Genomic DNA, 27,722 nt, shown 5'->3' with positions numbered 1-27,722 from the left:
ACACACACACACACACACACACACACACACACACACACACACACACAACCTCTACAGCAACTATGCGCGTGACTTTGTGTGTGTGTGTGTGTGTGTGTGTGTGTGTGGGGTGCATGAAGTATCCTCGTGACTCGTTTGGGAGCGTGCGATTAGATGAGTCTGTGTGCACGCCTTTGTGCAAATGCTAAGTGTTGATACCTTTGGGCTACACCTGTGTCTGTGAAGTTTGATGTGTGTGTCTCTGTGTGACAGCAGCGGGGCAGTGCCAGGTATGAGGCTTGCAGTGTGATTGCGTGTGTGTGTGTGTGTGTGTGTGTGTGTGCGCGTGCGCGCTTGTCTGGTCGGCAGCCATGTTGTTGGGTAGCAGATGGCACCATGGTTGGCAGGGGAGGGGCTGCTTAGCACAACTAATCAGACAGTTACGGATAGGGCAGCTGGGAGGGCCGTTGGCCAGCCGTGTGTGTGTGTGTGTGTGTGTGTGTGTGTGTGTGTGTGTGTGTGTGGTGACAGTGGTTAGGCGTTGCTAATGCCAGGTAGGAGGAAAGATGCTGTGCTCAAGTGTGTGTGTGTGTGTGTGCACTCGCTGGCAGAGCTCGAGGGTTCATTACAGCCCCCACCTCTCCTGAGCGACTGCAGCCCGCGTGGCGCCCCGGCCCTTTTATTCCGGGCCGTGATTGGACAAGGGCCTCCCGCCGAGTTGGTTTGCAGCAGTTTTGTCGCGCCCAGATTTCACTCGCTGCTCAAAGTGAGCCTCTGGCGGGACGCGGCATCTGCTGCCTCACCTTCCTCATTTACACTTCTCCGCCCTTACACACACACACACACACAGTTCTGTTCACCGCCTTTCCAGGCCTTGCTATCACGATCTACAACTGAGGGGAGGAGAACAAAAAAAGAAAAGAAAGAACTGGGTTCAGGGAGAGAGAGAGAGAGAGAGAGAGAGAGAGAGAGAGAGAGAGAGAGAGGGGCAGCGTGACATGTTTGATAGAGTTTGGGAAACTTTGAGTATAAGAGTCACAGCAATGGGTCTCGAAGTGTTTGCTCCATTTTGATTTTTACTCTTCTCTCTTAACTGGGTGAAAGAGTGCTACATATGCCGATACAGTCCGAGGGCAGAAGAGACCATTAATCTCTCAAACATGTTCTAAACTTGCTCTGGTTCCCAGTTGGACATGCCCTGAATACCTCCACGGGGAGGCATCTTGATACCTAAACCGCTTCAAATGGCCTCCTTTATATCAAGGGAATACAGGTTTCCAAGCTTCTCATTTTTTTTTCTTTCTAATATAAGCACCACATTCCTGCCACTGACGACCTTTAAGACTACCTCAGTAATCCTCCGCCAGAGAGATGGGCAAAACAGTCTCTAGAGTCTCCAGACTCCTCCATCCCATGTAGCTTCAAGATGTCCTCAAAGTGTTCTTCCGCCTAACAATAGTCAAGTCAAATTTATGTATATCGCCCAATACCTCCAATTTTCCCCAAGGGGCTCTACAGTGTGTACAGCGTATGACACCCTCTGTCTTTTGACCCTCGCTTCGGAGGGAAACCTCACTCCAAACAAAACAGAGGAAAAATGGAAGAAACCTGGTTAAGGTCAGCAGTTCTCCTTGCTAAGAACACTCTGGGCAATGCCCTGAATCTTTTCCCTGAGTCATGTAAGCGTCTTTGTTCCCCATATCCACACCTGAGGTTTTGCTTCAAAGGCCACAAAAGCTTCAGACCTCTGGGCTGACCAAGCCCAAAAGGTCTTCTTCAGCTCACAGCTTCCTCCATCTCTGCCGCCCACCCTGCAGACACCCATGACCTTCTGTCAAGATGAAGGAATTGTATTTATTTTCTTTTTTTCAGATGTGGAAGTTGAAGACTTTGCTGACAGGATCCACATTCTCTAAAACGATAGGCTAAATGCTTTCAAAGGTGATATAACTACCACATTTTTGGGGGGGTATGTACCACATATGGTCAAATTTAAATCATTTATTTAAAATGTTATGACAATACCTTGTTTCACTAATCATTTGGGAACAAACTGTTAATCAAAAAACAAAAAGAAGAACCACTAGACATGGGTCAAAGCCTCCCATTAGACAACCTGCCTGAGAGCAAATGATTTGGGAACAAAAGCAATGAACAACAATCGTCTCCTGACTCTGGGAGGATCAGTTCAAGGTGGAGAACCACCAACAACACATTGACACACCAACAAATACAGCTGAAACAACGAGCAGGTGAAAACCCTGGGACGCAGATGAAGCAGCCTTTCCTCAACTAAGTGTCTGTGAGCTACAGCCTCAGATCAAATGATATGAATGGTCATGTCCTGGTCCAGGAATCCATAGTCAAGAGTTCTAGGTGAGAAAGTGAAGGGAAGTAAACGTTTTCACTGAAGTAGCCTAATTTCAGCTTCACGTCCATCTACAGGTTTAAGCAAGCACCCTCATGAACATGGATGCTTGATTTTATGGGGATAACCAAAACCGGTTGAAGATTTGAGACCTCGCAGTAGTTAAATTCGTCCAAAGCACAAAGCAGGCACACAGGTCCCAACTAACCATGGATACACTATGCAAACACACACATCCATGCCTATCTGGCACGTGTTGAAACAGAAGTTATGCTGGGCAGTTTTTCACTGAGACCTCTGGGATCGGTGATCACAACACAGGGAGAGATAAGTCCGGATGGAGACAAGGAAAGAAGAAGAAAGAAAGTGAAGAAAGACAGGAGCAAACAAACAAAACAAACTTAGTAAAGCCCTCTGCTGGGCTGGGGCTGGAGTGTGAGTGTGTGTGTGTGTGTGTGTGTGTGTGTGTGTGTGTGTGAGGCGATGTGAACAGAGTGGCTGGGATTAGGACAGATCCTGGGCTGTCCAACTCACAGCTGGCTGATGATCCAATCCTGGAGCGCAGCACAGTGCACCAGCCGCCATGGGACCCCCGGATGCGTGCATGCATCTGTATGTGTGCGAGTCTGTGTGTACAGGCATGTGGATGCGACTGATGTGCGTATCAGTGTGCACATTTGCAGGCATGCAGTTGTACAAACAAATATGTGTGTGTATGTGTGTGTGTGCATACATTTGTGTTTATCAGAAAGGAAGGAGTGGCGATCAGTAGTCAAACAGAGGCTGTCTGTGCTTCAGGTCCCCTGTTTGAAGACGGGCTGTGATCATTTGGGCCACGACAGGAGGACAGAATGAAAGAGGGGAGCGAGCAAGTTGCAGAGAGAGAATCAAAGAGCTGCCTTCCAAGGCTGGTCGTACAAATGCCTTCCAGCCCCGCTACTGTGAATCTCTCGCAGTTTTACTCTCACACAAACACAGTCACACAAACCAGCTCCCTACAGCTACAAAGACAAGAGAGGGCCAATAGTGGCACGACTACGAATGAACTACATGTCGTTCTGAATAACCCCCAGAAGGCCTGCAGACAGACAGAAAGAGAGAGACAGAGGGAGGGGAGGGAGACAACTGCTTGAGGTTTATTTGTTTCGTTTGGAACAGCATGAGAAAAAGCAATAGAGAACATGACAAGTGAGGGGAAAAATAAAGAGAAAAACTAAAATGAAAAAGTAAAAAGGCGTCCTGAGGACGGAGAAAGGCGGTGACCAAACCTCAGCCGGTGTGTCCATGACAAGTGGGCGGTATCTGTGTTTGATACTTGCTTTCTACGCCGCTTCAAAAATGTCCAGTTTTGGAAAACAAAAAAAAAAAACTCCTTAATTTGCACATATCTCAATGATATTTTACAACTCCATCTTTAAAAACTCTGATGTTATATCAACAGACAAGGCTGGATCAATGGCTGGATGGAAAGACTTTAAGGGCTTCTAAGTAAACACCACATTTGGAAAAACAAGCCTGCTGGACAGCTTAACTGTGAGTGATGAGAATAGAAACTAAAATCCTCAGTGTGTCCTCAGCACAACTAGAGTTCCTGTCTTGGTATTCGCAATGCTAAGCGTAACGATGAGCATCAAACGTGACACAGTGGTGACCTGTAGCAACCTTAAAGCTAAAAAAAAGTCATTTTCATGCATTTGTTTTATCTCAAGGCATCAGTACGCTTCAACCGAAGTGCTTGTTGGGCCAATATCGTCTAAATGATCCTCCGCCCACATCTTTTGTCTGAAATTGGAAGCAGCATCCAACAATTTCTGTCACTTTCTGACACGGCCACTCGCTCCTGCTTCACGCATCGATTGGCCGTGTGTGGTAGAGCTGAGACAGTGAGCTGAGCTTCAAGCTCTCCCTCAATCTATTCGTGATCGCTTGCATAATTATGAATGCCTTTGAAGTAAATTGGACGCCATTTTCCCCGTATGTGTGGTACTATTATCACGTCTCTAACCCCTCTCTACAACGGCAGGTGTAAATGTGTGGATGTTCAGGATTACAGAAATACTATAATAGAGCAGTAAAGTAACATTTATGACGTGCCAGTTTGTCAAATGGGATAATTCATTTTGGTTTCGGGCTAATAGTGTATAACAAAGTGCCTGTATTTCATCATGTATCAAGCTAATGCTGTAGGTGTAAACTTATAATGTGTTGTTTTTTAAGTTTAAGTCATAACAGAGTATGATGATGGTAACATACCGTTTTTGGTTGACCAGCACTGATGGTATATAAGTACTTCACAAAAACACTTTCAGACATTCAACCCAAGCTTCAAGTAAAATTAGCTCCTTAAAAATGTAGGCCTGTAGATTTTTGTGATCTTCAATCCTGTGACAATATTTAAAGTCTTTATAACATGTTCCTGTACAGAACAGGCTTTTTAACTTCATCAAGCACTGTGGGGATTTGTAGTTTTTATGACTGTTGTACCTGCGTACAACACTGCTTTTGAAAAGCTCTAAACATGGCTTTAGATTTAATTTTGTGAAACTAAATGTGAACATGCTTCTCATCCACTAAGGAGAATGAATATCCGTATTAAATCAGTATCAGAAGTGGCTTAAACTGCTAATGACTAAAATTGAATTTGAATGGCTACATGCTCAGCCAAGTCAACAGCTGTCAAACATCTAGTATGCATCTGTGGATAGCTAAAACTATAAACTCTCTCATGCACATACACCCGCACACATGATGGTAGTAAAATGGTTTAGTCCAGTGGCTCCTCTAGTACAGGTCAAAGTCATCATGTTGCCACATCAATATGCATGTCATTCTCCACAGCTGGCTGCGAAATACAGACACACACACACACACACACACACACACACACACACACACACACACACGCACGCTCCTTACCTCATCCCTAAAACACACGACGGCCCGCCATGTAGCGCTGGCCAGCTGACAGACAAACACACTTAAACACAGATCAAGCCGGGAGCTGCGGTGGACACACAAACACACACACACACGCCACCGAGCTGATAGGCACACAACCACAAATACACACACACACACACACACACACACTCATAGATTATACAAACTTGCATCCCGCAGCCTCCAGCACCACAGGGCACCACCGCCACATCTGTGCCCATCTCAGACACCTCGGCTGTGGGCAGCGGGGTGAGAGAGTGCCCTGGGCGGCTGGCATGGGCTGGCATGGCCCTGGCAGTAGATGGTGTGGAAGGGAACAGCAGCCAGCGGATGACAGGAGGGACAGAGGGAAGAAAAAGAAATGGGAGGAATGCAGGACAGGAGAGGATCAAATAATAATAAGAAAGAAGATGATAGAGAAAAAACATGAGGATTTCAATTATAAAAGGATGGCAAAGAATGACAGCTGAGGACATGAAGACGAAAGAGCTACAGGTAGATAAGATAGATGGATGAATGCAAAGAAGGATGGGATGATAAAAGAACAACAGAGGAAGTGAAACAGGGAACAAGAACAAAGAAAGATGCAGAAATAGATAGAAAGAGAGAAGACGGAGGCAAGAGGGAGGAGAGCCGGTAGCGCCTGTCGTGAGAACGGGTGCAGGGCACTGGCAGGTGGCACTGAGGCCAGGCTGTCCAGTGACCATCAGCCGCACGTGTGTGTGTGTGTGTGTCAGGGACAGAAGAAGGCTCAGGCGCCATTTTGGCTCTGCTGGAGCTGTTGCTGGGCTGGGCACTGGCCTGGTGGCACAGAGTGGGCAGTGTGTCCGTGTGTAGAAATATATGTGTGCGTGTGTTTGTGTGTGTATTGCATTATGTTGTGGCATGCTTAACAGGATTAGAGGTGACCTGGTGAGGTCCAGTTGGTACCGGGACCATTGCACAGCGGCGCATTTGTGTTTATGTGTGTGTGGTTTGTATGATAGGATTAGCTGTTACCTGGTGCGGTACAGTTGGTGTGCTGGTCTGAACTGGAATGGACTGGGCTGAGCTGGGCAGGAGCTGGGCAGAGGGGAGTGCTGTGTGTATGTGTGTGTATGTATGAGTGTGTGTGTGAGTGTGTGGTGGCACGTATAATAGGATTAGGTACTACCTGGTGAGGTGCAGTTGGCGCTGGGCATTTGCCAGCTGTTCTGCTAGGCTCAGGGCTTCGGCCTGCCATTGGCTCCCGTCCTTTTGGACAACCTCCAGATGCTGCCGACAGCCAACCAGCTCTGAGCTCAGCCTTTCCACTTCCTGTCCCGCAGAGATGGAAGAGGCGAGTAAATCTTTCAAAACAACCCACCTTATGTCCGCAGACAAACAAAACATTTAAGGCTGACAACAATCTCAACGTAAAGGTTGAGAAGAGAATGATTTGATCGTCTAAAAATCACAATAGTTTGATTCACGAACAGTAACATAGTGTTTTGAAATATGAGTGAGGCATTCTATTTACGCCGTCCTCAAATTTGGTGACTGCTTACTAAATGATCAACTAAACAAACTGGTCATTGTCTGACTTATAAACTTAAGTAATTACTTAAGTTATCTAATGAATCTAAACTAATCAATGGGTTGAATGCAGACGTACCTGCGCAGCCTTTTCCATCTGTCTGCTGGTCTTGGTGTGGAGCTCCCGGAGCTCTCTCTCTGCCTCCTCTTTCTTCAGCTGGGCCTGGCTGAGCCGATATCGAAGATCCACGCACACCTAGAGATGACATGAACTGATTAAGAGCAGCCAGTCCTTTAATTAACAATTATTACTTCCTGTCCTTCACTGATCTAATTAAAGTATGTTAGAATACTGATGGTTAAGCATTTCACGCCCCCTCTACCCTGAAAGCACTCATATTCTACTATTTACATATTTACTGCTCCTATATTATCCATGTTTACATTACTACACTATGTGCTACTATCATTTTTATCATCATCATTTATCAACTAATAATACATATTAATATTAGAAAACATTTAATTATAATGACGCACTGAAAATGTGTTTTCTCTTTTGCCCTAACCCAACACAGTCAGAGCTCTGGGTCATCTAGAGAAGATAAACTACAGCTGGTAAAGAGTCGGTGTCTTCAAGACACTTCAGCAGGGTGAACATCTGCTGACATGCAACGCTTGAACCCGAGTCTTCCAAACCTTGCAGCCCACTTGGCAATTTTGTCACCGCTTTGCTACCGTTTGCCTGCCAATCATTTTGCAATAACACATAGTTAAAACCTGAACTAAGCATCTTCAAGCAAGGCCTGGTTTTTACCTCACCCTAAACTTAACTATACATACATGTTGAATTCACCCTTCCAACAACGGAGAATAAATACTGAAATAGATACACCTTTGCTGCCACCCAGTGGATTTACAAAAGCATTACAAGTAGACCGTACAGCCTGCACCGGAGTATCAGGACTGTTGCGAACCTCAAAGGTAGAGCCATCTTTTTTAAGTACTGGTCTAGCAGCAAAAGTAAGAATACATACATGTTGACTTCAGGTTGTCTTGCACAACGCAGACAGTGTACCTTGGTATTGTCTTGTTCCTGGCTGGTAAGTTTGCCAAGAGTATCTTCCAGCTGACTGGTCAGTGAGCTCTTGTCTCTGTGAGCTCTGTCCATCTGTCCTTCCAGTTCAGCGACATGCTGGGAGAGGCTGGACACCTGATACACACACACAGTTTTCTATTGGCATTTCATTGAAAAATAAAAATGTCAAGTATTTCAAAGCAACCAGAGCTGTGGATTGGAACTACATACATATACAATAGTTGTCTCTACACACAAAAAGTGAATAAGCAACATTTACTGTCTGGGCCAGCTCCTCTTTCTGTTTGCGGGCCTCAGCCCGGCCCTCCTCTCTGGCCTCAGCCAGTCTCTCCTTCAAGGCCTGTGCTTCTCGTTCTAGTTGTTCCCGAAGTCGAGCCAGCTCCCTGGACAGCTGCTCACACTGCACCTCCACCTGCATGCATACGAACAGACACAGAGGGTCTGTCAGAAGCAGCCAACCTGCGCATAGCAGGAAGATACACTTTGAGCTAACGCCGCTGGAAAAGTGTGTATTTATACACTTAGTGTTTCTCTGACCCTGGCTTTGTACAGATTTGCTTCCTCCGCCATCTCCACAGCCTGCTTGACTTGGAGACAGGCCGACCACTCCCTCTGTTGGGCCTCCTGCTGACTCGCACGCACGCCGCGCAGAGCCACCAGTAACTCATCACGCTCCCTAAAAGATTGATGGACAAGAAAATGCACGAGCAGCGTTAAAAAAAAGGCAGATGGGGAAATTAATTCTGGATCTCTTTTTCTTCGAATATGTAGTTTCCTTTTTTGTGTTTGTGTGCTACCACTGACTTTTTGAATCTGTCAATAGTCTGGACATGCAGGTTTGTGTGAGTCCCAGCCAACACAGCTTCGTGCTGCGCACAATTCAGACACATTCCGGCCACACGAGGAGCTCCATCGGCTCTCAGTGCATCTGCAGCCTGTTTCTCCCGGAGTCTCAGACGATCCTTCACCTCCTCACACTCCTTCTGACTGACTGACAGATCCTTCCTGAAGACGGAAGCAAAAGATGAAACGAGGAGAAACAGAGAGAGAAAAGGAAATTAATATTGTTTTTTTAATTAAACAATAAAAAAAAAGAAAAGGCCAAAGTCACTGGCTACGCTGGCTTCACAGCTAGAGTGCACTGACCTGAGGGAGAGGACCTGAGCCTCCAAGCTTTCAATCTGGGCCTGGTAGATCACTTTCAATTGTTCCTGATGATCACAAACAGGTTCAGAACAGACTATGCATGGACCCTTGAAACACTATGAAGCAATCGATGGATTTAAAGAGGATGGGATGAGATTATGATTTGGCCACAATCTTCCAGAGCAACCGAATGAGATGGAGAAGAGGAAGTGAACAGTAACACGAGGAGAGCAGAAAGCTGATCTATAATCTCTACCAGTTCGTTGCTCCATGTGGTGTGTTCTGCTTTGTGCAGCATGCTGTGGCTGTTGGCTGCCAAACTCCCGTTCACCTGTAGAACACATCAGGACAGATTACACTTTTAAAGATCTTTATTACATTTTACAAGAAGAAACTTTACCCACGTTTGCTCTAATCGTTTTGCAATGCATGCTGGATGTAACAACTTGACTGATATTTCCTGAAGATAGCTCTGATATCTACACCATCAGTGAATGTATGTGGAGTAATGAAGATAGAGGCAACCATAGTGTCAGTAACTTGAAAATAAACTCACAAGTATTCCATCCTTTATTTCACATATTATGATCTCTGTGACCTTGTAAACTTAGTACGGATGTACATACATTTCGCGAGCACAAAAATCCTAAAAATGATTTTCACACACAAACACACATTACCATGGAGTTGTGGATTGTGTACTCTTTCAGGGATTCATCCACAGCTTTGGACTTGAGGCCTGAATGCAACTTCTCATTCTCCACCACCACCACTCGGATCCGCTGTTTCATCTCGTGCAGCTCCTCCTGAACTCACGCACACAGAGAAGTGAATCAAAACGGATCCAAACTGGCCCCAATAGTCAAATGGACTGCAAATATAAACACACACAAAACACATATGTATGCACAGACCTTGCACAATTTGACTTCAGCCTCCAGGTGTTGGATGTACTCTGACTGGTTGTGAATCATTGGTACCAAATCCTGAAAAGCCGGCACGTTGGACCGGCCCTCCTGCTGTACTCTCTAACAGAGGAAAGAAAAGACAACAGAATGGCAAGCAAAATATTAACATAATGGAAAAGTCTGAAGGATTTACCACATTTAACGATGGAGAAATCGTACCCTAGCCTGATAAAATCGGTAAAGCGTGTTCCTTGGGTCGAATGCATCTTAATATTTAACCACGCAAAGCGGCTTACTCTACCTTGGATGGAGACTGTTTCTTTGAAGGAGTGAGAGGAGAGGGAATTTCTCTGCACTGCTTCAGTAGAAGGCTCTTCAGCTGATTAACTACAATGTCAAAACACACAGACACACACACACACACAGGAAGCATTTCAATATGACTCTGTGTAGGGAAATCTCCAGGTGGTGTACTACAACGTCTTTGTCGGACAGTCGTCCCGCAACTAATCACTGAGTCACCTGCTTCGCTCTGTGTCTTTTGGCTCCATGCAGCCTTGTTCTCTTCGGCCGTGGCGGTGAAGAGGCTGCCAGCGCTGCCTCTGGGCTCCTCCACCTCATCTCCATCAGAGCTCAGCTGCCCCAAAGCACTGCTGAGCTGCTGTATGCTCTGGTTGGCCCGCTCTGAAACCAAACACACACTCACAGACACCGGTCTCATACAGCGTATTATTTCTGTGCCCCCGGCCATGACAGTTTAGTTGGTGTCTGTGAACTAAAACACTTGCCCACTACCCAAATTAGAAACAATTTGTGAATCCACTGGGATGTATAATAAGCATTCACAATTAACCAAACACAGACTTGATGGATACATACGTGTTGACATCTAAACTATTCTTATAGCTCATTCAAGTACTGCTGAATGAAATAAAATCAACTTAGGTAAACAAACAAGTAAACACAGATTTTCACAGCAGAAATGTTGCATGTCACTGTCGGAAAAGCACATTAGCAACATTATTAATGATGTCTGCACGGTATTCAGCTGGTTTTCTGCATGATTCCACCCTGTCATGGGTTACTGGGACATAATTATAATGTTACATCTTGGTGTCCTTGCAATTGTTTCGCAAGACTTCCAATAGTTTGCAAGTATAATGTTCTTATGAAATTGGAGCATGACTTGATTGTCGGTTGGACTGGGAACCAACAACAGGTGGCAGTGACACGACTGTATTCACCCAAGGCTCTTAGTACTGCAGTTTAAATGACAGCTGAAAGGTAACTCTACATGAACTCAGGCATTTTGACTTCATTTAGCATTTAACTTACGTCTCAGCTCCTTCTGGTAAGCCCCCAGCTGCTCCGCCTCCTCCTCGTCTGAGTCAAACGGTTTCATTGATGTATAACTGATGTTAAATCACGCTTTATTACTACACACTAACTACACACGCGAGGCTGGCTGTGTACAATATTTACAACAACCATGAATGTGTCGCACGTAGAAACGGTCATCGATTCTAAGCGACGGTGCGTTTGTTTTGCGCACCGAGATGAGTGTTCTTATCTCCTACAATGTTATCTATAACACCGCCGCGATGCGTGTAAAGTGAATTTAAAAATAACGAGGCAACCATCTGCTAACGCCTCCCACTTCCGCAAACTCAGTCAGATGCTGGGAGTTGTAGTCCTTGTTTGTAGTCACAATTAATATTTTCACGTCTGCGCCTCCCTCCGGTGGTTACGGTGTATTGCAACTTCATACACTACATTTATGTAGCCGAAGCAGTGGTGGAATGAAACTACATTTACTCAAGAACTGTAGTCCTACTCAAGTACATATTTAGGCCTACTTGTACTTTACTTGTGTATTTCTAATTTATGCTACTTTATACTTCTACTTTACTCCAATTCAGAGAGAAATTGTGCACATTTTAACTCCATTACATCTGACATCTGACATCTTTACGTACTAGGTACACTACAGACTCTAAGATTTTATAGCCTAAACATAACAATGCATCATGTTTTATAAGTTTATGTTTTGTACATATAACATTATTTATTTATTTATAGTTATTTCAAGGGAAGCATTCAAAATATGTCAACGTTGAACTTCTTTACGAGCTTTTTAAGCAACATTTTGGATATAGACATTGAATTAAATGACTATAATGAGGAAGGGTGGCATGTTATTCAAAACCCACTTATAAATCACACAGCTCTGCAGCCTCTGCAGTTTTAACACCAGACTCAACACTCATCTAATGTAAAACAGCAAGTTGGTGGAGCTAAAAATGGCTGTGAATATCGGGCTTGTCGGGCGACCCATGAACTGCTTTCTGATCATGATTGAATCATGATTACTCAGAATTACTTTCAAATCATAAATATGCTGTTGGGTTGTGAAATTGTGGAAACTTCTCATGAATACATTGGTGTCATTATTTTAACCCATAGGATGTAGCTGAAAGCCCCAGCAAGTTAAGATTACTCTATTCTCTCCAATGGGAGGACATTGTGTTGGATAAAAAGCTAAACTGCTGCATCAAGACCAGACATCACAGCAAAAACGCAAATAAATATGCAAACACATGCAAACATCAGCCTGAGATTTAAAAAAATGAAACAAACAAGCAGGCAATTGATCACAAGCTATTCACTGTGTTAAGAGCTATAGAAACGCAAACACACACGTCTAACTTTACATATTTATAAGTAAACCCACAATCTGTAAAAGAAAAATAATGCTATTATTTTTTGTCAATCAAATACGTGGAAGTTTAGTTCAGAATTTCTTTGTCTTACTACTCAAAGAACGGTCAACCTAAGCTCAGCATCAGTTAAAAGTATAAAGCACAAATAGAAACAATTTTAAACAAAAGTGTGTAATTATATATAATTACGCAATTTTATACTGTGTACAATTATGGAGAGGAGAAGTTATATAATAGCTGAGGATACATTAACAAACCTTTAAAATGTCATTTTATATGTTTATCATTACATAACAGTGTGTTATAAACAACTTATTAAATGCTTATATACTTTTTATTCATGCTAAAAGTAAGAGGGGTAAATCACATTTAATGTGGGGGGGGGGGGGGGGGTGCAAATAGAGATGAAAGAGGATAAAGTTGTATACAAATACCTTAAAATACCTGTGTGGTACACAGAGTTATGTGTATTTCATAACTGGACCCGCTGTTGCCTCAATGTGGAAGTTGCCTCCAGCTCCAGGCAAAAATGACACAGATGGGGGAGTTTCAAATGAAATAGTTATAAAGTAATGTTGTGTGTGTGTGTGTGATGTTCAGTGGAAGGGTGTATCTCATCATCTTTGTTGCTGCTTATAAAAGGGGCCAGACAAAGGTAACCATGGATACAACCCCTTCCTATTGCACAATAACAGATATCTTCCTGTCGAATCAGACTCTCGTGTACTTTCGTTTGTTGCGACATTTCATTTTTCAACAGAAGAGGCAGTGAGTCAGACTTTGGTGGGTTCATTGATAAAACTTTTTTTTTTTTTTTTCAAACATTGTGTTGTAATCAAGATTGACATTGTCATTCACAGTTTATTGTGACATCTTAAAGACAGAGTTTGAGTCCTATGGATTTAAAAAATAGCTGGTTCAAGTGTTTTGTACTTTTGAGTGTTTAATCCTGAAAACCTTTTTGTCCCCAGTCCTCCTCGGGCCCCAGAAGCTCCACATTTACTGCATGCTAGTGGTTTTTAACTGATTAACCCGCATTAAGAGAATTCTTTCTTTCTTTCTTTGGTCAATTGGGTCCAACATTTTTTATGTCACAATCTAGATTTAAGACCTTTATTACTTACATATTGGATGGTACAAACACAAAGCACAGAAGCTGGGTGTTGTGGGGTCAGTCGGAGCCCAACAGTGTATGCTCATTTTTTTACACTTTGGTATATCACTACTTCAGCATACGTGTGTAAAGGATATGAACTCCGACCTGTAGTCCATAAAGGCAGGGTTTGGAGGGAGGCCTGAAGGGAAGGGCTGTCAACTTTGACACTTTCTTGCTAGATTTAGCAACTTTTGGAGCGACTGCTGCAAGCTACTTTCATCGGAAAAGAGTTGGCAACACTGGGCTCGGTTTTTTGGGTGTATTATTTTTTTAATCTCTTGCTAATTTCTCAAGATGACCAACCCTGGCCTTTGATTTCAAACGTTACCGTATATTGTGACAGACTTCACCTACTTCCAAGGTTTTGTCAGATCTAATAGTCCATTGCAGTGGAACACAGTTCATTGTATTGAACATCAGTTTGATTATTATATATATAATCTTGCATACATTTGCCATCTTGTGATACTGGTCTATAGGCAATGCATCACAGCTCTGCACTTGTCATTTGAATAGACAGTACTTCTCGTGACTGCATGCTGCTGTGCATTTAGTAATCTGTCATCACCATTCAACCACAGATCTTTGGTAATGAAAAATTGGAGTGCACCTCTATTACATATGAGTTCTTATCTTGTAACTAACGTGTTCGCGTCGCATAATTATTTGCATAGAGTCTGTTATGGGAAGGTTTAACCACCGCATTTAGTGAAGCACTCGCACGTCAAGTGAAACAGAGCTCGTCTGCAAAGGAGCAGTTACACAAGGGAGTGTTTGCATGCCGGGGTATTTCCAGGAAACCACAGTAGCCTACCAATCTGACTGTGGTAGAGGCTATAGGTTGATGAGAAAGCCCACGCATACCGTTGCAGTCCCACTTGCTAAATGTCACCTCTGCCCTGCCATGTATAATTATAACATATTCCCCACCTGTCACTGCCAGATCTCCCCTCGCTCCGAATTCCCCCCTCCCACTGCACTCCCGAGTGAAATGTCTTTCTATGAGAGGGTAGGGGTTGCTTTTTTTTTTTAAAAGCATGACAACCTAACATAGGCCTGGAATAGTGACGAAAAAAAGCACCTAAGTAAAGCCTCATCATCTGAACTCATCATTTTTGTATGGAAATGTGTAACAATGAGAAAAAAAAGAAATAAGAACAACGGAGGTGGAGAGAAGAAAAAGAGCTAACCCAGTTAAGCATTGGAAAATAGTGCAACTCTGCCACATCTAAACCAGGCCTGAGCCATCAGCTATCTGAGGACTTTTTGCAGCACCCACTGTACTTCCTACACTACGCTGGAGATGGAGTCAGTGCCGTTGGTGAGCAGCTGTTTTTCCAGCAGAAACAGTGTTAGGCAACACGCAGCACAGCAGAGAGAGAGAGATGCTGTAATAAGAGTGCAATGTTGAAATCTCTAAGAGCACACACAAGCATACTGCATGTGCAAGTGCTCGTAGCGTAGCACACATGCTTGTGTTTTGCATACACATATTCTGTGGTAGTGCACACACATTTTCCTCTCTCACACACACTGGAGAGACAAGAACCACAGACAGATTTCTTAATAAAAATAATTCATTTCAGGACGACATATAAATAATTATTGAATCACACAATACAGATATCTTGATATGAATAAATACTTAACAAATAAAACCAGGCTTTTTTTCATACAATACCCTATTGTCGAAAGGTCACACAGAGAAACTTCCACACAGTTTGCATGTTTTGTTACACCTTCTGCTTCTAAGCGGTTGTTCTTCCTACTGTTGGAATGTCCCTAAGCGAGTCGGAGTACCATTCCTAAATGCCTCAGCAGCTTAGACGAGTCATGTGCAACTTATTTGATCTCCCTCCCAGTCGAACTCAAGCCAGTGGCCCCGAAACCTTCGTCAAGGGGTCCCGATGAGCCGACCACACATTGGCCTTTAATTGATTAAGGTTTGTCTAGAGGTGATTAAAGCACACAGAGATCTACGTACAGGCCGTCAACAGGCGGGCTGGCCCGACAGCTTTAGATACAGTTGAATGAGAAGGCAGACCGAGAGCCTGTTTGTCTATGCTTTGCTAACTGAAGCCACAGATGGACATCTGCCTACAGCAGTGGAGCACTTCAGCAGAAGTACAAGGGGAATAACTGATCCAGTTGATATCACATTTAGAGATTGTGAGCTAAATGTTTTACGCTGGAGGTTATCTCTGCAGATAAACATTTCTTTGTATTGAAAAGATGGCGCTCATTTGGGGACTTTCCACATAGAGCTTGATAAACTCTGTGGTGACACAGGGTTGGAGATGTCTATTTGTGGCCCTCTAGTTAGTTTAGAGTGGTACAGGCTGGTCATTTTTAAGGAGGTAACAACAACTGTTTGGCGGTTGATGGCACATGTATTTTTTTTTTTTTTTTGGCAGAAACAAAACCAAATATATCAAAATACAATAAAAAAATCCCCAAACAAATAAAAAATAAAAATAACAGGAATGTCAGTTTTGCGTATTCCAGATGCACACATGCGTGCATTCTGTGTGTGTGTGTGTGTGTGTTTTTGTTGGAGATGAGGCATCGGGTTGGAAGGTCCTACAATATGGACCAAGATCCATATTCACAAAAGCATTTTATAGGTGGGAGCACTGATCCAGGATCACTGATCAGGCTCCTCTGGTCCATACAATTTCAATCACTACTTAAAGGCAAAACTTATCGAGGATCAGCCCCAATACTGTGCTGTTGTAGCAGCAGCACAAAACACATTCAGATAAACGAGATCAGCCGAAGCAGGCGATGGGATTGCTCTTTGTTTTGAAAGTGTCGCCTTGGCACATCCAGTGGGGTGGAGCAGAGAGGAATGCATTTCTCTATGGGTTTGTTTACCTATATACCACCTCAGGCTGGGGTGGGGCACGTACAATCTCACAGAGCTGTGTTTGCATGTGCATGTGTGTGCAAATGTGTGTGTGTGTGTGTGTATATATGGTGGTAAGGTGGTTGCACACCCGTCATCATGTTCTCAGTTCTCTTTATTGTTGGCAATCCCCTTCTGACAGGACTGGAGCTACTACATTTGTGTGCGCATGTGTAGGTATGTGTCTACGCATTTCTAGGTGCTTAAGTGGTCAGTAAACAGCAAAACAACGTCCAAGGCAACAGATCTGTTTTGGAGGAAGGGGAGGGGGAATAAGAGGAAGGACAGGAGGAATAGAAAGAGAATGAATGAGTCCTGTCTCTACGGTGTTCTCCGCCTTCTGTCCGCTGACACCGCCAGCATGTTGGCTACAATGGAGAGGCTTGTATTTCTGTACATGTAGCACCAGAACTAGCAGGGGCCTGCCCTGTCTGTCTTGCACTGTATAGACAAAAGGTCTGTTCTTGCTTTCCATATCAACAATCTCACCAACTTCATATAACAGAGAAGTAACAATACAGTTTAATTTGCCTCAAAATATAAACTGCTTTCGACTGACAAATGGAAGAAAATTAAGTCTTGATCATTTTTACAATATTGATTGCAAGAGCTTTTCTCGGTAAATCTTTGTCTTTGTTTGGAGGACATACATGAGTGTTTTTTTTTGGAGAAGTAAGCTAAACAATGGTGCATACCATTGAATTTCGTTTTCAAGCACTTCACTTTGGCCCAGTTCAGCTCACTTCTGCTTACTACTTCCACAGATTTGTCGCTGGGCTTCCTCATCTACCGCATCCCTCATCCTACAGGGCAAATGCTAGACAGACAGGCAGACAGATACACGGATGTGTTAAGACAGACAGACGGCGGGTATAAATCCTTGGCTGTGGTCTAGAAAGCAATGTCAGATGCTTCTCCTTACGTCAACATACAATCATTTTGTCCGGCACGATTCACGACGTACCTCTAAATACATATTGTACACAAGAGTTAAGTCAGTTGCTCTGACATGTAGCCAAACCTCTCACCGTGTAAGTGCACAGGGCACATCAGATGATAATAATTGCACAAAGAGGTATTCTGGAGGCCATGTCTACTGCAAACACACACACACACAGTCAGTCACCCCCCCCCCCCCCCCCCCCACTTCCCCCCCCAACATACACACACTCTCGCTTCACATTCTACATGGGGGGTTTGATTTTCAGGCCATAAGGTTACTAGTTAGTCACTAGCTAGTTAGTTAGTTGGTTAGTTAGTATCAGAGGTGCATTGACTGGCATGAGGTGCCAACAGCAGGGCAGCGGCTGTAGCGTGCTAGCGATGTGTCACCATCGTGGTTGCGTGGGTGTGTACGTGGTCAGCCGCGGTAGATCTGTTTGAAATGGTCACACTCGTTGCAGTAGCCCTGTTTCTCTTGGTTGGCGTAGTGGTCGCAGCCCTGCGTCCTGCACCGCTGCTTGGACTTTTCTTTAGGCGCCTGCGCCCGTCTGCCCGCCTCTCGGCCCTGGCCACGTGTGTGGCACTCGGGGCAGAGGTCCGTGCAACCCGGCGACGCATTACTGCAGCCACTCCGCCGGCACTGAGTCTGAGTCTGAGTCTGGGTCTGGGTCTGGGTCTGGGTCTGGGATTGCTGAGAAGATCTGGGTTTGGCTGCTCGCTCCCGCTATATGTACAGAGAAAAGAGAGGGGGAGGAAAGGGGAAGAGGAGAAAGGTCAATTTGGCAACCAAAAGGCATCTGTGGACCAGCAGGATATTAAGAGTTGAGATGAGCAAGAAAAAGACAGACAAACAAAAGAAGGATAAGACACAAACGACAGAAGGTCTGGCAGAAACCTACCATGACCAGAGGAGGGGAGTGTGGTGTGCGATGTGCCGCTTGATTGAGCCGTGTGCTTTGCTCTTTGAAGTAGCACTTGTCGCAGTAGCCCTCCAGCATTGTCTTGCCAACTGCGCCACACCCAGGCCCTCGACACCGGGAGACGTTCTGGAAGCCGGCCTCCACACCATGCCGGCTCTGGACCGGGGCGGGGGGAGGGGGAGGGGGAGGAGTCAGGTCTGGAACAGACAGTAGCCAACATAAGCAATGACTTTTGAGTGAAGAAAAATATGAGTACAACTAAACATAAAACAACCATAATTCCTATAACGCAAAACAAATTCATATTTGGTTGAACCTTGAAAAGATCTTGTAACATGATAGAGGTTTCGGAACTTACGGTGGTTGGTCTGATAGTCTACGTAGCAAATAGTGCAGAAACCCAACTTCTCTGGCGTCCCAAAGAACTGGCAGCCGGATCTTTTACAAGGCCGGGCCAGAGGGGCTTGCCAGGCTGAGGTGTGCCCCGGGGTCAGGGTGAGGCAAGGCCGCTCAGTGTCCCTGGCCTGGGTCCAAGCTGAAGACGAGGCCTCAGTCCTGGGGTTGTTCTGCTGCGGCTCTCCCCTCTCCGGAGGCTGCTGTCTCTGCATGCAGGGTGGACACAGGCCATTGAAAATCCTGAACGCCTCCTGTCTGCACATGCTGCAGCGCTCTGTCTCTGTCTCGCGGCCCCCCCACTGGGTCCAGCCGGTGCCCTGGGCCGGGTGGGGGACTGTAGGCCCCCCATTGGTGCCTGGGAGTCCTGGAGCAGCTGTTCCAGCTCCAGGGGGTCCGTGGTTCTGCCTGGAGTTGAAGCAGCGCTCGCAAAGTCCATCATGCTCCACGCTGAGGGTGAAGAGGCAGCCGGGTGTCTTGCACTTCATGGCATGAGTTTCACTGTACAGGCTGAGGCTGGGAGCCGTGGGTGGTGCTGAGCGGGGGCTGGATACCACCACCACCCCTCTCCCACATGTGGAGGATGGGGGGCTGCTGCCTCGAGCTCCTCTGGAGCTCACCTCGGTCTCTGATCCCCCGATCACTCCCACCCCACATTGTACCCCTCCCCCCTTGGTCTGCACGACACCTTCTATCCTCATTCCTCCACCGGTGGTGGCCTGTCGCTTCTCAAAGCATTCATGGCAATGAGGCTGCGTGTCCACAGAGACGTAGAAAGTGCATCGTGGTGTGGCGCAACGGATCTCGATGAGGGAGAGCTGGGAGACGGAGAAGGGCGGTGGACGCTGCGGCTGGGCGGCCCACGCCTGCTCCTTGTCCTCCTGCCAGCGCTGGTACTCATGGTTGACAAGCTGCAGGTAGTCCTCCATCAGGTTCATGTCTTCAGGGAGGTTGCCCTCATCCAGCCTGGGAACAGACACATACAATGTGGTTCTTAAATGAACTGCACTTTTGGGGATTTTCAGTTCAATTCTAAGTTAATAAAGTTATTGCCATCAGTCTGCCGATTAGGTTTGTAAAAGTTAAAGCAGTTGTATTACAAAACCATCAATCTAAAAATAGACATCTTCATTCCTAAGTTGCAGGCCAGGACCAGGATATCAATCTTTTACTGTTTCCTCTTCCATATTGTCCGTTTATGGGGACTGAGTTTATAATATGTAAGTATGTAATATTATAAGTACCGTGCAGCATTGACGATCCGTGTGGTGTCGTAGCCCAAGCCTATGACGGGGATCTCTATCAGCAGCAGGTAGTCCTTGAGAAGCCTCTCTCTCTGCTGCTGTTCTTTCTCCATCAGGAAGTGAACCTTCAGCTCCTCAAAGCCTCCTCGTCCTGGGTTGATCAGCGGTACTGCTCGGATCTCTGGGAAATTCAGACCAAGATGTCACATAAAAATAAAAACAAGAGCAACTACATAGCAGGGCTCTTTGTCGCGTCGGCTCCGTAACACCTTCTTGTTTCCTACCTGGGCCGCTGTCTTTGATGGTGATGAGGGGGGCAAAGTGCTGGGAGTCGTAGCCGAGCACTATTGGGTATTTGTAGCACTCTGTGGGCGCCCACTGTAGCGGCAGATAGATCCCACCCACATTCAGAGGAGAGATGGAGGAGCCAGATTTCATACTCCTGACCACCTGGTCTGTTGAAAGAGCAGAGATGGAAGGGTTACTACTGATTTGAAAGACAACTGTTCAAGATCAAGTTAAATGTGTTTTTAGTACTCATTTTATAGAATTTACAGATTTCGATGAATAATGTTAGAAATGCTACAGAAACATTTGATTTAAAAGTGAACGGCAAGAAAAATAAAGAACTTTAAAATGTCTGTTCACCCCTTTGAAAATGATATACTATTTGCTATTTCAATGAGTGTATTAGAACAACATTCAAATAAAGTTTAAACAAGTTTCTGCTTATTTACCCTCCATACAATTTATTGATCACAACATCCGCTAACCAAAATAGATGGGAAGTGATACAGTGAAATCAAACACTCTGAGCAAAGTGGTGAGGCACGTGGAAGGAGATACCCTGATCCTTCTTCATGACTGAAAGACATGTTGAAACGAGACCAGCGGGTCTTTGATTGCTGAGGAAGCAATAAACATACTTTGAGATGACAAAAAGTCCGTACCTGCGATGACTATGATGGGTCGGCGGAGAATGTTGGAGAGGACGAAGATGTGAATGTCCTCCAGAGAGTCAAACTGGAGGCCGTTGCTACTGGAGACCGGAGACGCCATCTTCACAATCTTTTCCCACTCCTCCTCCCAGTTCTGGGACAGCACACACACAAAGAGTTAGGATAGATGCTTTATTTTCTTGCAGGTTGCATACAAAGATGTAAAAGACGTAAGCATGGATTGAAATGTTTACTGTCTCAAGAGCACATGGGCTGTATGATTTAGCTAAGGCTTCTGACAAAAATATGAATGCAAATTAGTGGAGAAGACTTTTGACATCGAGCTGATCTAATCTTCATACCATTGTGGTGTATCGGAGTCCGGTCTGTGTGAACTCCTGGGACTGGAGCAGCTCTGCCTGGAAGCGAGCTCTGAAGACGCCAGTGTCCGTCTCTTTCAAAACACCATGGAGAGCTTTCCGAAGCACCAGGTCCGTGTCTTGAACGCCCAGCATGTACTGAGAGGTCGCGTGGAGCAAACAGTTCCCATCTCCTATTGGCACACACAGGAAAGGCAGGCAAGCAAATACAATGTTAGAACTGAGGGTGGTTGATTTTGTACACGGGACGCAATCTAACACAATTGTGCACGGACTCATGCACACGCATGTGCGACTGCAGAGTGTACACGGCATGCACAACAGACAATTATAGAGCACACACGCACACGGGCGTAACAAAAGTCTGGGGATTTCCAGGCCTTCGGGTCAGTTGTCGCACTATCTGGTATCTAGACTATTATATGAAGCTCACATGTCTGAAACTATGCAAACACTACAGACAAAGCCGGGCTTTTATCCTGCTGGCCTGAGAAACATGGCCCTCAACATACTTATAATATGTTTTCGAAGAATTAAATGCAGCTGCTTCACTACCTTAATCTGCCCTGAAAATTTCCAACAATTCAAAGTAAACGGCTTCCTCTATATTCTACAAACCGTCGGGGAGATAAAGAGTTTCTCAAATGGAATTTGTGTGTGTGTGTGTGTGTGTGTGTGTGAGCAACTACTACAAATCCTGGAATTTTATTTAGTCTCCTATGGCAATGCTGGATCTTTTTCTCATTGTGAAACAGGAGAGTCCATGTTTGTGAATGTGTGCGCCTCTGAAAAAACCCTGTTGCCACACTAAACACAGGAATTTCCCTGTGCTAACTTCTGCCTTGTGTGTGTGTGTGTATGTGTTAACCTCCTACGATCCCAACTCATCAATGCCTCTCAGCTGGTCCTGGACTTTCCACAGGGGTGTGGCTTGGACAGGATGGAATGTTATCTTTTTAATTACTGCTATCAACACCCGATGGAGGCTGTGAGTAATGAGCGCTGAGATAACATGTGCGCTTACATGCACAAACGCATACAAATGTACCGTAGTGTGTCGGTTCTGTCTCCCTTTATGATCTGCTCCGTAATGTTCACCTGGCAAAAGTTACACACCTTTTTTTCGTATAACATTGCTGCATTAAATAGCTAATATCTGTACAAGAAAAGTTATTTACAACACAAAAAGTCTAAAATGAGTTTAGCCGGTGTACGCGTCATGCCCTAGGACAAACTGTATCGCATTTCTCAAAACTACATTATCTGTATTGCGAGATGACTGTAATGTGAGATGCAACTGAGGGAACTGTACTTTTAGGGGGGGAAAAAAAAACCATCACCTCTATTTCAGACTAGCTAGCTGTTGTCACATTTTGGCGTTCTTGCATCACTCTCAACACTCTCTAGTGAGAAAAGGCATCCTCAACAGCAACATCCTCAAAAGAGATACACAGGCACACAAGAGCATGCACAGAGGCCCAAACACGCACGTGTGATCAGCGTGTGATTGACCCTTAATCGAGCTGCCTGACGAGTGATGACCGAAGATGAAAGACGGTCTGCTGGTCGCATCGGTCTAAATATAGACACTTCCTCTGTGGCCAGCTGGGACACTTCCTGAAAACACACGAGTGTACGAGCGGACTTACTCCCTCATTTGTTCCTCGTGCAAGTGACACCGACCACAAAGTTGCAATGTGGTGCTTTCCAATGCGGATTTAGGTTGGTGGCCCACATCATCCACTATCCCACTCTGTCGCCAAGATGTCTTTTGGGACTAAACCAACAGAACAATTCCTGGCCACAGACTAGTTTCACTTCTGCTTTAATAAGAACTGGAGATATGACATATTGTGTTTGTATCAAACACTGCGGATACCACATAAAGAAAAGTAGTCTGTACTTATACACAGTGTGTGTGTGTGTGTGTCCGCTCTGCTGCTACAGCACGTAGTCTCAGTGTATTGTAGCTGAACAAATCCTGCCTGTTGGGGACACATGACAGACATGGGATGCTGTTTGGGGAAAAACCCTCGGAATGAGTCCCAGACATTCAAGACAGAAGACGCACTGAATTTCAATAACGCGCGTCTCAAATTGGTGGAAAAGTTGCATGAAACAGGAAAGCTGATACGACCCCGTTATTTCTAATTGCCGGGGAATTAACGTTTTATGAGGCTGTTTTGGGCTTTAAGATGGTAAGTTGTATTTCTTCTAGAATGGGAATAAATTTAGGTTTCGGGAAGATTGAAAGCTTGGGAGCTAACGGGTCCATTTAGATGCCGGACGAAGTGGAGACTAATCTTATTGCAGTGTTATGACTCTGAGGAGATGGATTAATATGGCCTGCTCTGACTGGATGTTCATTGACAGACTTCTGCTCTCTCACGTCCTCTCTCCGTGTGTGTGTGTGTGTGTCTGTCTGCTGAGCTCCAGTGACTCAGCAGCAGTCAGTCAGTCCTCTCTGTGTGTGTGTGTGTGTGTGCGTCCTCTGCTCAAAGTCACGTATGGGTCCTTCAGGGTTAGATGCTCCGGCTTTGAAATTCTGTCTCATCTTTATGACATCATCTTCACAAGCCAGGAATTTCCGTCCAGGTTACTGGCAGCAGAAGTCAGAAGAGTCAGGGGTCTTTCTGAAGAGGAACCATGTCTTGATGGGAGTTACAGTAACTGCTTTACTCATTACGAACTTACTATTAACACACACAACACCCGGCAAGTTCCTCATCCATCCAGTAACTGTTCAAAGTGAGTTCTGAGATGCAATCAAAACAGGAATTTCTCACTGAAAAGTGTTAATTGCTTCCTATGAGAAAGGAAGAAACTATTTCCACTGGAAACTCACATGTTTAAGACAAACTTGTAACGCTTCCGCCTTCTGTTGTGAATGCTACGGCTGATGTTTCCCGTCAAAAAACAGTTTTTTCCCCTTCATCTAAAAATAGACCATGAGTCTGATGTACACACCAGATGTGTTTAAGTTACTGAAATATAGATAAAGAGACAGCGAGAGGACAGTTGGATTTGGTCAGATTTGCATTAACAAGGCCCGGTGAGTCGTGACACACAGCTGACAGTCTCAAAGACAGCGACCTAAAACGACAGCCAGGTGGGGAACTAACGGTAAAACTATTTGAGATGTTTTAAGATCCACTGACATTTACACTCTTTACACACACACACACACACACACACAGAGAAAAAGAGGGGACATACCCCAAAGGTTGTAAGTGAAAATGAGTGGAAATAGTCGGGTCTGAAACATCATCGACAGTAAATAAAAGTCCTGCGAGTGACGCCAGAGAATTTCCCAGTACAGAGCTGTGATCAGACGTAATCACATCAGGCCCGGGGTCTGAATGTTTGTTGACCCTGGGATGTTCCGGTGTTACGACATCCACGTAACAGAAAACATGACTTGGCAATGGGCTGACTAAAGTCAAACGCAGAGTAAAACCAAGAGGGGCTGCTAAATGAGTGTGTGTGGAAGCGGAATCGAGTCCCTCCATTGTTGTCATTTACAGTAACCCTGCTTGTGAGTAATGACATCTCAGAATTTACATATCAAATAGCCCTGACTCACAAACACGCACCTCCTCCATCACTGAAAATGAAACAAAAGCAAAACGCATCCTCCGCCCTGAGCGATGAACACTGCTACTGTTCCTGACATCAAGGAACAAAAGTTTGACATCAGCTCTGAGAAGCATTTGTGGAATTGTTTCTGTTGTTGAACTTTGTGTGAAAGGTCACCAGAGCCTCCTGCTCCAACAGCATTTATCTAAACTCCCAACTTGTGATAAATCTTCACCAAAGTGCTCCCGACTTCATGGAGCTTCAGTAAGAATATTGTAGAAACCTGATTCAGTGGAGACATCAGCAAATCTCTCTTACCATTGGTACGCAAGGGCACCATCTTCTTCACCTCCCGACACCAGTTGAGCTTCTTCTCCTGCTCCAAGGAGGCCTGCATGGCTCGGTCCAGGATGGCGGCCTGCACCACCTCCATGAAGGCCTGCGGGAAGTGGTTCATGGCGATCATCTCCAGCGTGTACCGGTGCATGCCGCGCAGGTGGTGCATCAGGCCGCTGCCGGCAGCCGGCTTCACCACGTCGTTGGGCACTCGCTGACGGATCTTCACCGCCTTCAGCAGGTTGGAGACAAACAGGAATTTGGGGAGGAAGTTCTGACCCTGCGACATGGCGGATGAGTGGCCAGGTGGATGGAAGGAGGGGAGTAAGAAGAACGAGGAGGAGGAGGAGGAGGAGGAGGAAAGGAGGAGGAGGCACCAACCACCGCTGACCCAGCAACGTGGAAACTGGATGGAGAGAAGGGAAGTGGGTTATTACGCAACACAGAAAAGAACAGACTGGTGGGACTGGGTGGAAATTTTCAGAGGAGATTCCCCTTTCCTTATTAATTATGACTTAAGGCACAACTTAATTTACTGTTTGTTCGGGGAAACCACCCAACACACAGGATCATCTCACTGTGAAAGCTGTTTGGTGCTTTTCCACTGGAGATTCTGGTGGGACAAATGGAATAAACGAACACAAAGAACCCTTTGCGTTCTCGTTTGTTCTTTTAATTTTCCTTTTCGACTTAATGGTTTTTGAGTTTCCCCCAAACAGGGGCGCCCCAGCATCCCACTGGGTTCATAGCCCCCCTGCCTGGGGGGTCACACTGTCTGCCCCAACGCCTCCAAGACTGCCCGCCTGCATTAAGTCTTAATGTTTACAACAGAGTGAGACTACGAATCAGTAGAAAATGTTTGATACCTGTGCCATAATGATGCCAGAGTTTCAGTACTGAATGTTCTCAATGCCAAAGCACCAGAAAGATAAATATTTCAGCAAAAAAAGTATGTAAAACTCTAAATACATCCCTGTTTGATGTTGTCTTAACACAAGCAGCTGTACGAGAATGTTGCCTAAAGTTAGCAAAGTTTCCCGATTCAGGTCGGTTAGAGGGATGAATAAATAAAGACTATGGCCAAACACTTGATGCTAACTTTCAGTGCTTTGATGCAATATTTTGGTTGGTACTAAACGTATTACGGTTCAACACACAACCTGACAGTAGAAGTATTGAAGAAGGTTTGAGGTTTTTAAAGGCATATTTTATGAGTATGTCAGCACATTTCTTTAGTTCACAGGAAGTAGAAAGTGATGGTCAGCAAGTGCGCCACATGACTATCTTCCCCATGTTTAAATTAACCGTTTTAGAAGAAGCCAACAGTCGGTGGATATTGTTAAAGTCAACAACCACAACACCTTCACCAACTCAAACAGCAGCAGGTGCAACAGCAGATAGGCCACGCTAAAGGGGGCTATAGTCAGTCACATGATGGGGACTAGAAGACAGGGACTAGAAGACAGACACATGGACGTCAGGGAGCGTGTTGACGCGAGTCATTAGTCGCTGTTTGGTGTGCTGGCACCGCTGGAACACACTTTTGGGGCAGATAAGACAGCGGTGAACGCTGCGGTTTAGGGTGGCATGGCTACGCTAAAAACACACAACAACAGGAGACTTTGCTGACGTTAAAGGTTTACGTAATTCCAATGACAACTACCTTTGAAACAATGTAGCCCTCGAACGCCTCGAACGCGACGGGTCTCGCTACAGTGTCGCGCCGCCGACGCTACATCTGGCCGTTCGAACGCTCCGTTTATCCGCTCGAGGGTGACGTCTTTGTAAACAATGGCTGTCAAAGCCACTGTCGTGAGCAGGCTTTCACGCTTTCCTCCATGTTCCCAGAAACACGACCATACGTTTACTCGAGGCCCAAACGTCATGTAGCCTTCCCAACCAAGTCTCAATCCCCTTTTTGGTGGGAAATGTCGTCCACATGGGGAGGCACAGGGGAGGGGAGGACGGGTGTCTTACCTGTATGTCGGGGGTAATAACAAAGCCCTCCCGGATGCTCAGGCTAGTCCTCTCTGAGCCCCTTCACTCAGCCTCACCGCTGCGGTCCTCGGCGCCATTCAACCTTCTCTTTCCTTCAGTATCAGATCTATTTTGGAGCCCTAGCAGCTCGCGAAGCCTTTCACACAGTACACAGTCCGCTAATGATAGTTGTGTTTTTTTTTTTTTAAAAGGAAAAGGCACAAGTCAAGGGGATTTCCACACGGGGACTTTCCGTCCACCCATTTTCCTCCCTCTCTCTCTCTCTCTCTCTCTCGCTCTC

The 27,722-nt window shown here is 45.3% G+C and overlaps 2 protein-coding genes across 2 annotated transcripts in view; both read right to left on the bottom strand.

Annotated features, from left to right (window-relative positions):
• The window catches only part of sdccag8 (SHH signaling and ciliogenesis regulator sdccag8), a 21,780-nt gene extending 10,223 nt beyond the window's left edge, over positions 1 to 11,557 (bottom strand). The window contains exons 1-13 of the mRNA XM_031877513.1: positions 11,270 to 11,557; positions 10,457 to 10,618; positions 10,236 to 10,321; positions 9,941 to 10,054; positions 9,707 to 9,832; positions 9,283 to 9,357; positions 9,027 to 9,091; positions 8,685 to 8,885; positions 8,418 to 8,556; positions 8,140 to 8,292; positions 7,860 to 7,994; positions 6,921 to 7,037; positions 6,441 to 6,583 (exon numbers count right to left, since the gene is read on the bottom strand). Of these exons, the coding sequence (XP_031733373.1) occupies positions 6,441 to 6,583; positions 6,921 to 7,037; positions 7,860 to 7,994; positions 8,140 to 8,292; positions 8,418 to 8,556; positions 8,685 to 8,885; positions 9,027 to 9,091; positions 9,283 to 9,357; positions 9,707 to 9,832; positions 9,941 to 10,054; positions 10,236 to 10,321; positions 10,457 to 10,618; positions 11,270 to 11,336 (1,583 nt within the window). The 5' untranslated portion in view covers positions 11,337 to 11,557. The remainder of the gene's footprint in view (positions 1 to 6,440; positions 6,584 to 6,920; positions 7,038 to 7,859; positions 7,995 to 8,139; positions 8,293 to 8,417; positions 8,557 to 8,684; positions 8,886 to 9,026; positions 9,092 to 9,282; positions 9,358 to 9,706; positions 9,833 to 9,940; positions 10,055 to 10,235; positions 10,322 to 10,456; positions 10,619 to 11,269) is intronic.
• Positions 11,558 to 15,369: 3,812 nt separating this feature from the next.
• On the bottom strand, positions 15,370 to 27,722 carry tnfaip3 (tumor necrosis factor, alpha-induced protein 3). The gene is made up of 9 exons (XM_031838471.1): positions 27,422 to 27,722; positions 25,427 to 25,850; positions 21,515 to 21,705; positions 21,165 to 21,306; positions 20,499 to 20,669; positions 20,215 to 20,395; positions 18,936 to 19,936; positions 18,557 to 18,774; positions 15,370 to 18,381 (listed from the first exon to the last, which is right to left on the bottom strand). The coding sequence occupies exons 2-9, from the start codon at positions 25,731 to 25,733 to the stop codon at positions 18,076 to 18,078; spliced, it is 2,517 nt and encodes an 838-aa protein (XP_031694331.1). The 5' UTR covers positions 25,734 to 25,850; positions 27,422 to 27,722; the 3' UTR covers positions 15,370 to 18,075.

This window comes from Anarrhichthys ocellatus, unplaced genomic scaffold (assembly GCF_004355925.1).
Source record: "Anarrhichthys ocellatus isolate YVR2014 unplaced genomic scaffold, GSC_Weel_1.0 scaffold3, whole genome shotgun sequence".
NCBI lineage: Eukaryota > Metazoa > Chordata > Actinopteri > Perciformes > Anarhichadidae > Anarrhichthys > Anarrhichthys ocellatus.
This window is presented reverse-complemented; position numbering and strand designations above follow the sequence as displayed.

Excerpts from the sequence above, each read along its gene's own strand:
- tnfaip3 (XM_031838471.1), bottom strand. The coding sequence starts at position 25,733 with ATGTCGCAGGGTCAGAACTTCCTCCCCAAATTCCTGTTTGTCTCCAAC. Across the intron at positions 21,706-25,426 it reads GGTGCCCTTGCGTACCAATG|GAGATGGGAACTGTTTGCTC; the intron begins GTAAGAGAGATT and ends GTGTGCCAATAG. Across the intron at positions 19,937-20,214 it reads CGGATCGTCAATGCTGCACG|GCTGGATGAGGGCAACCTCC; the intron begins GTACTTATAATA and ends GTCTGTTCCCAG.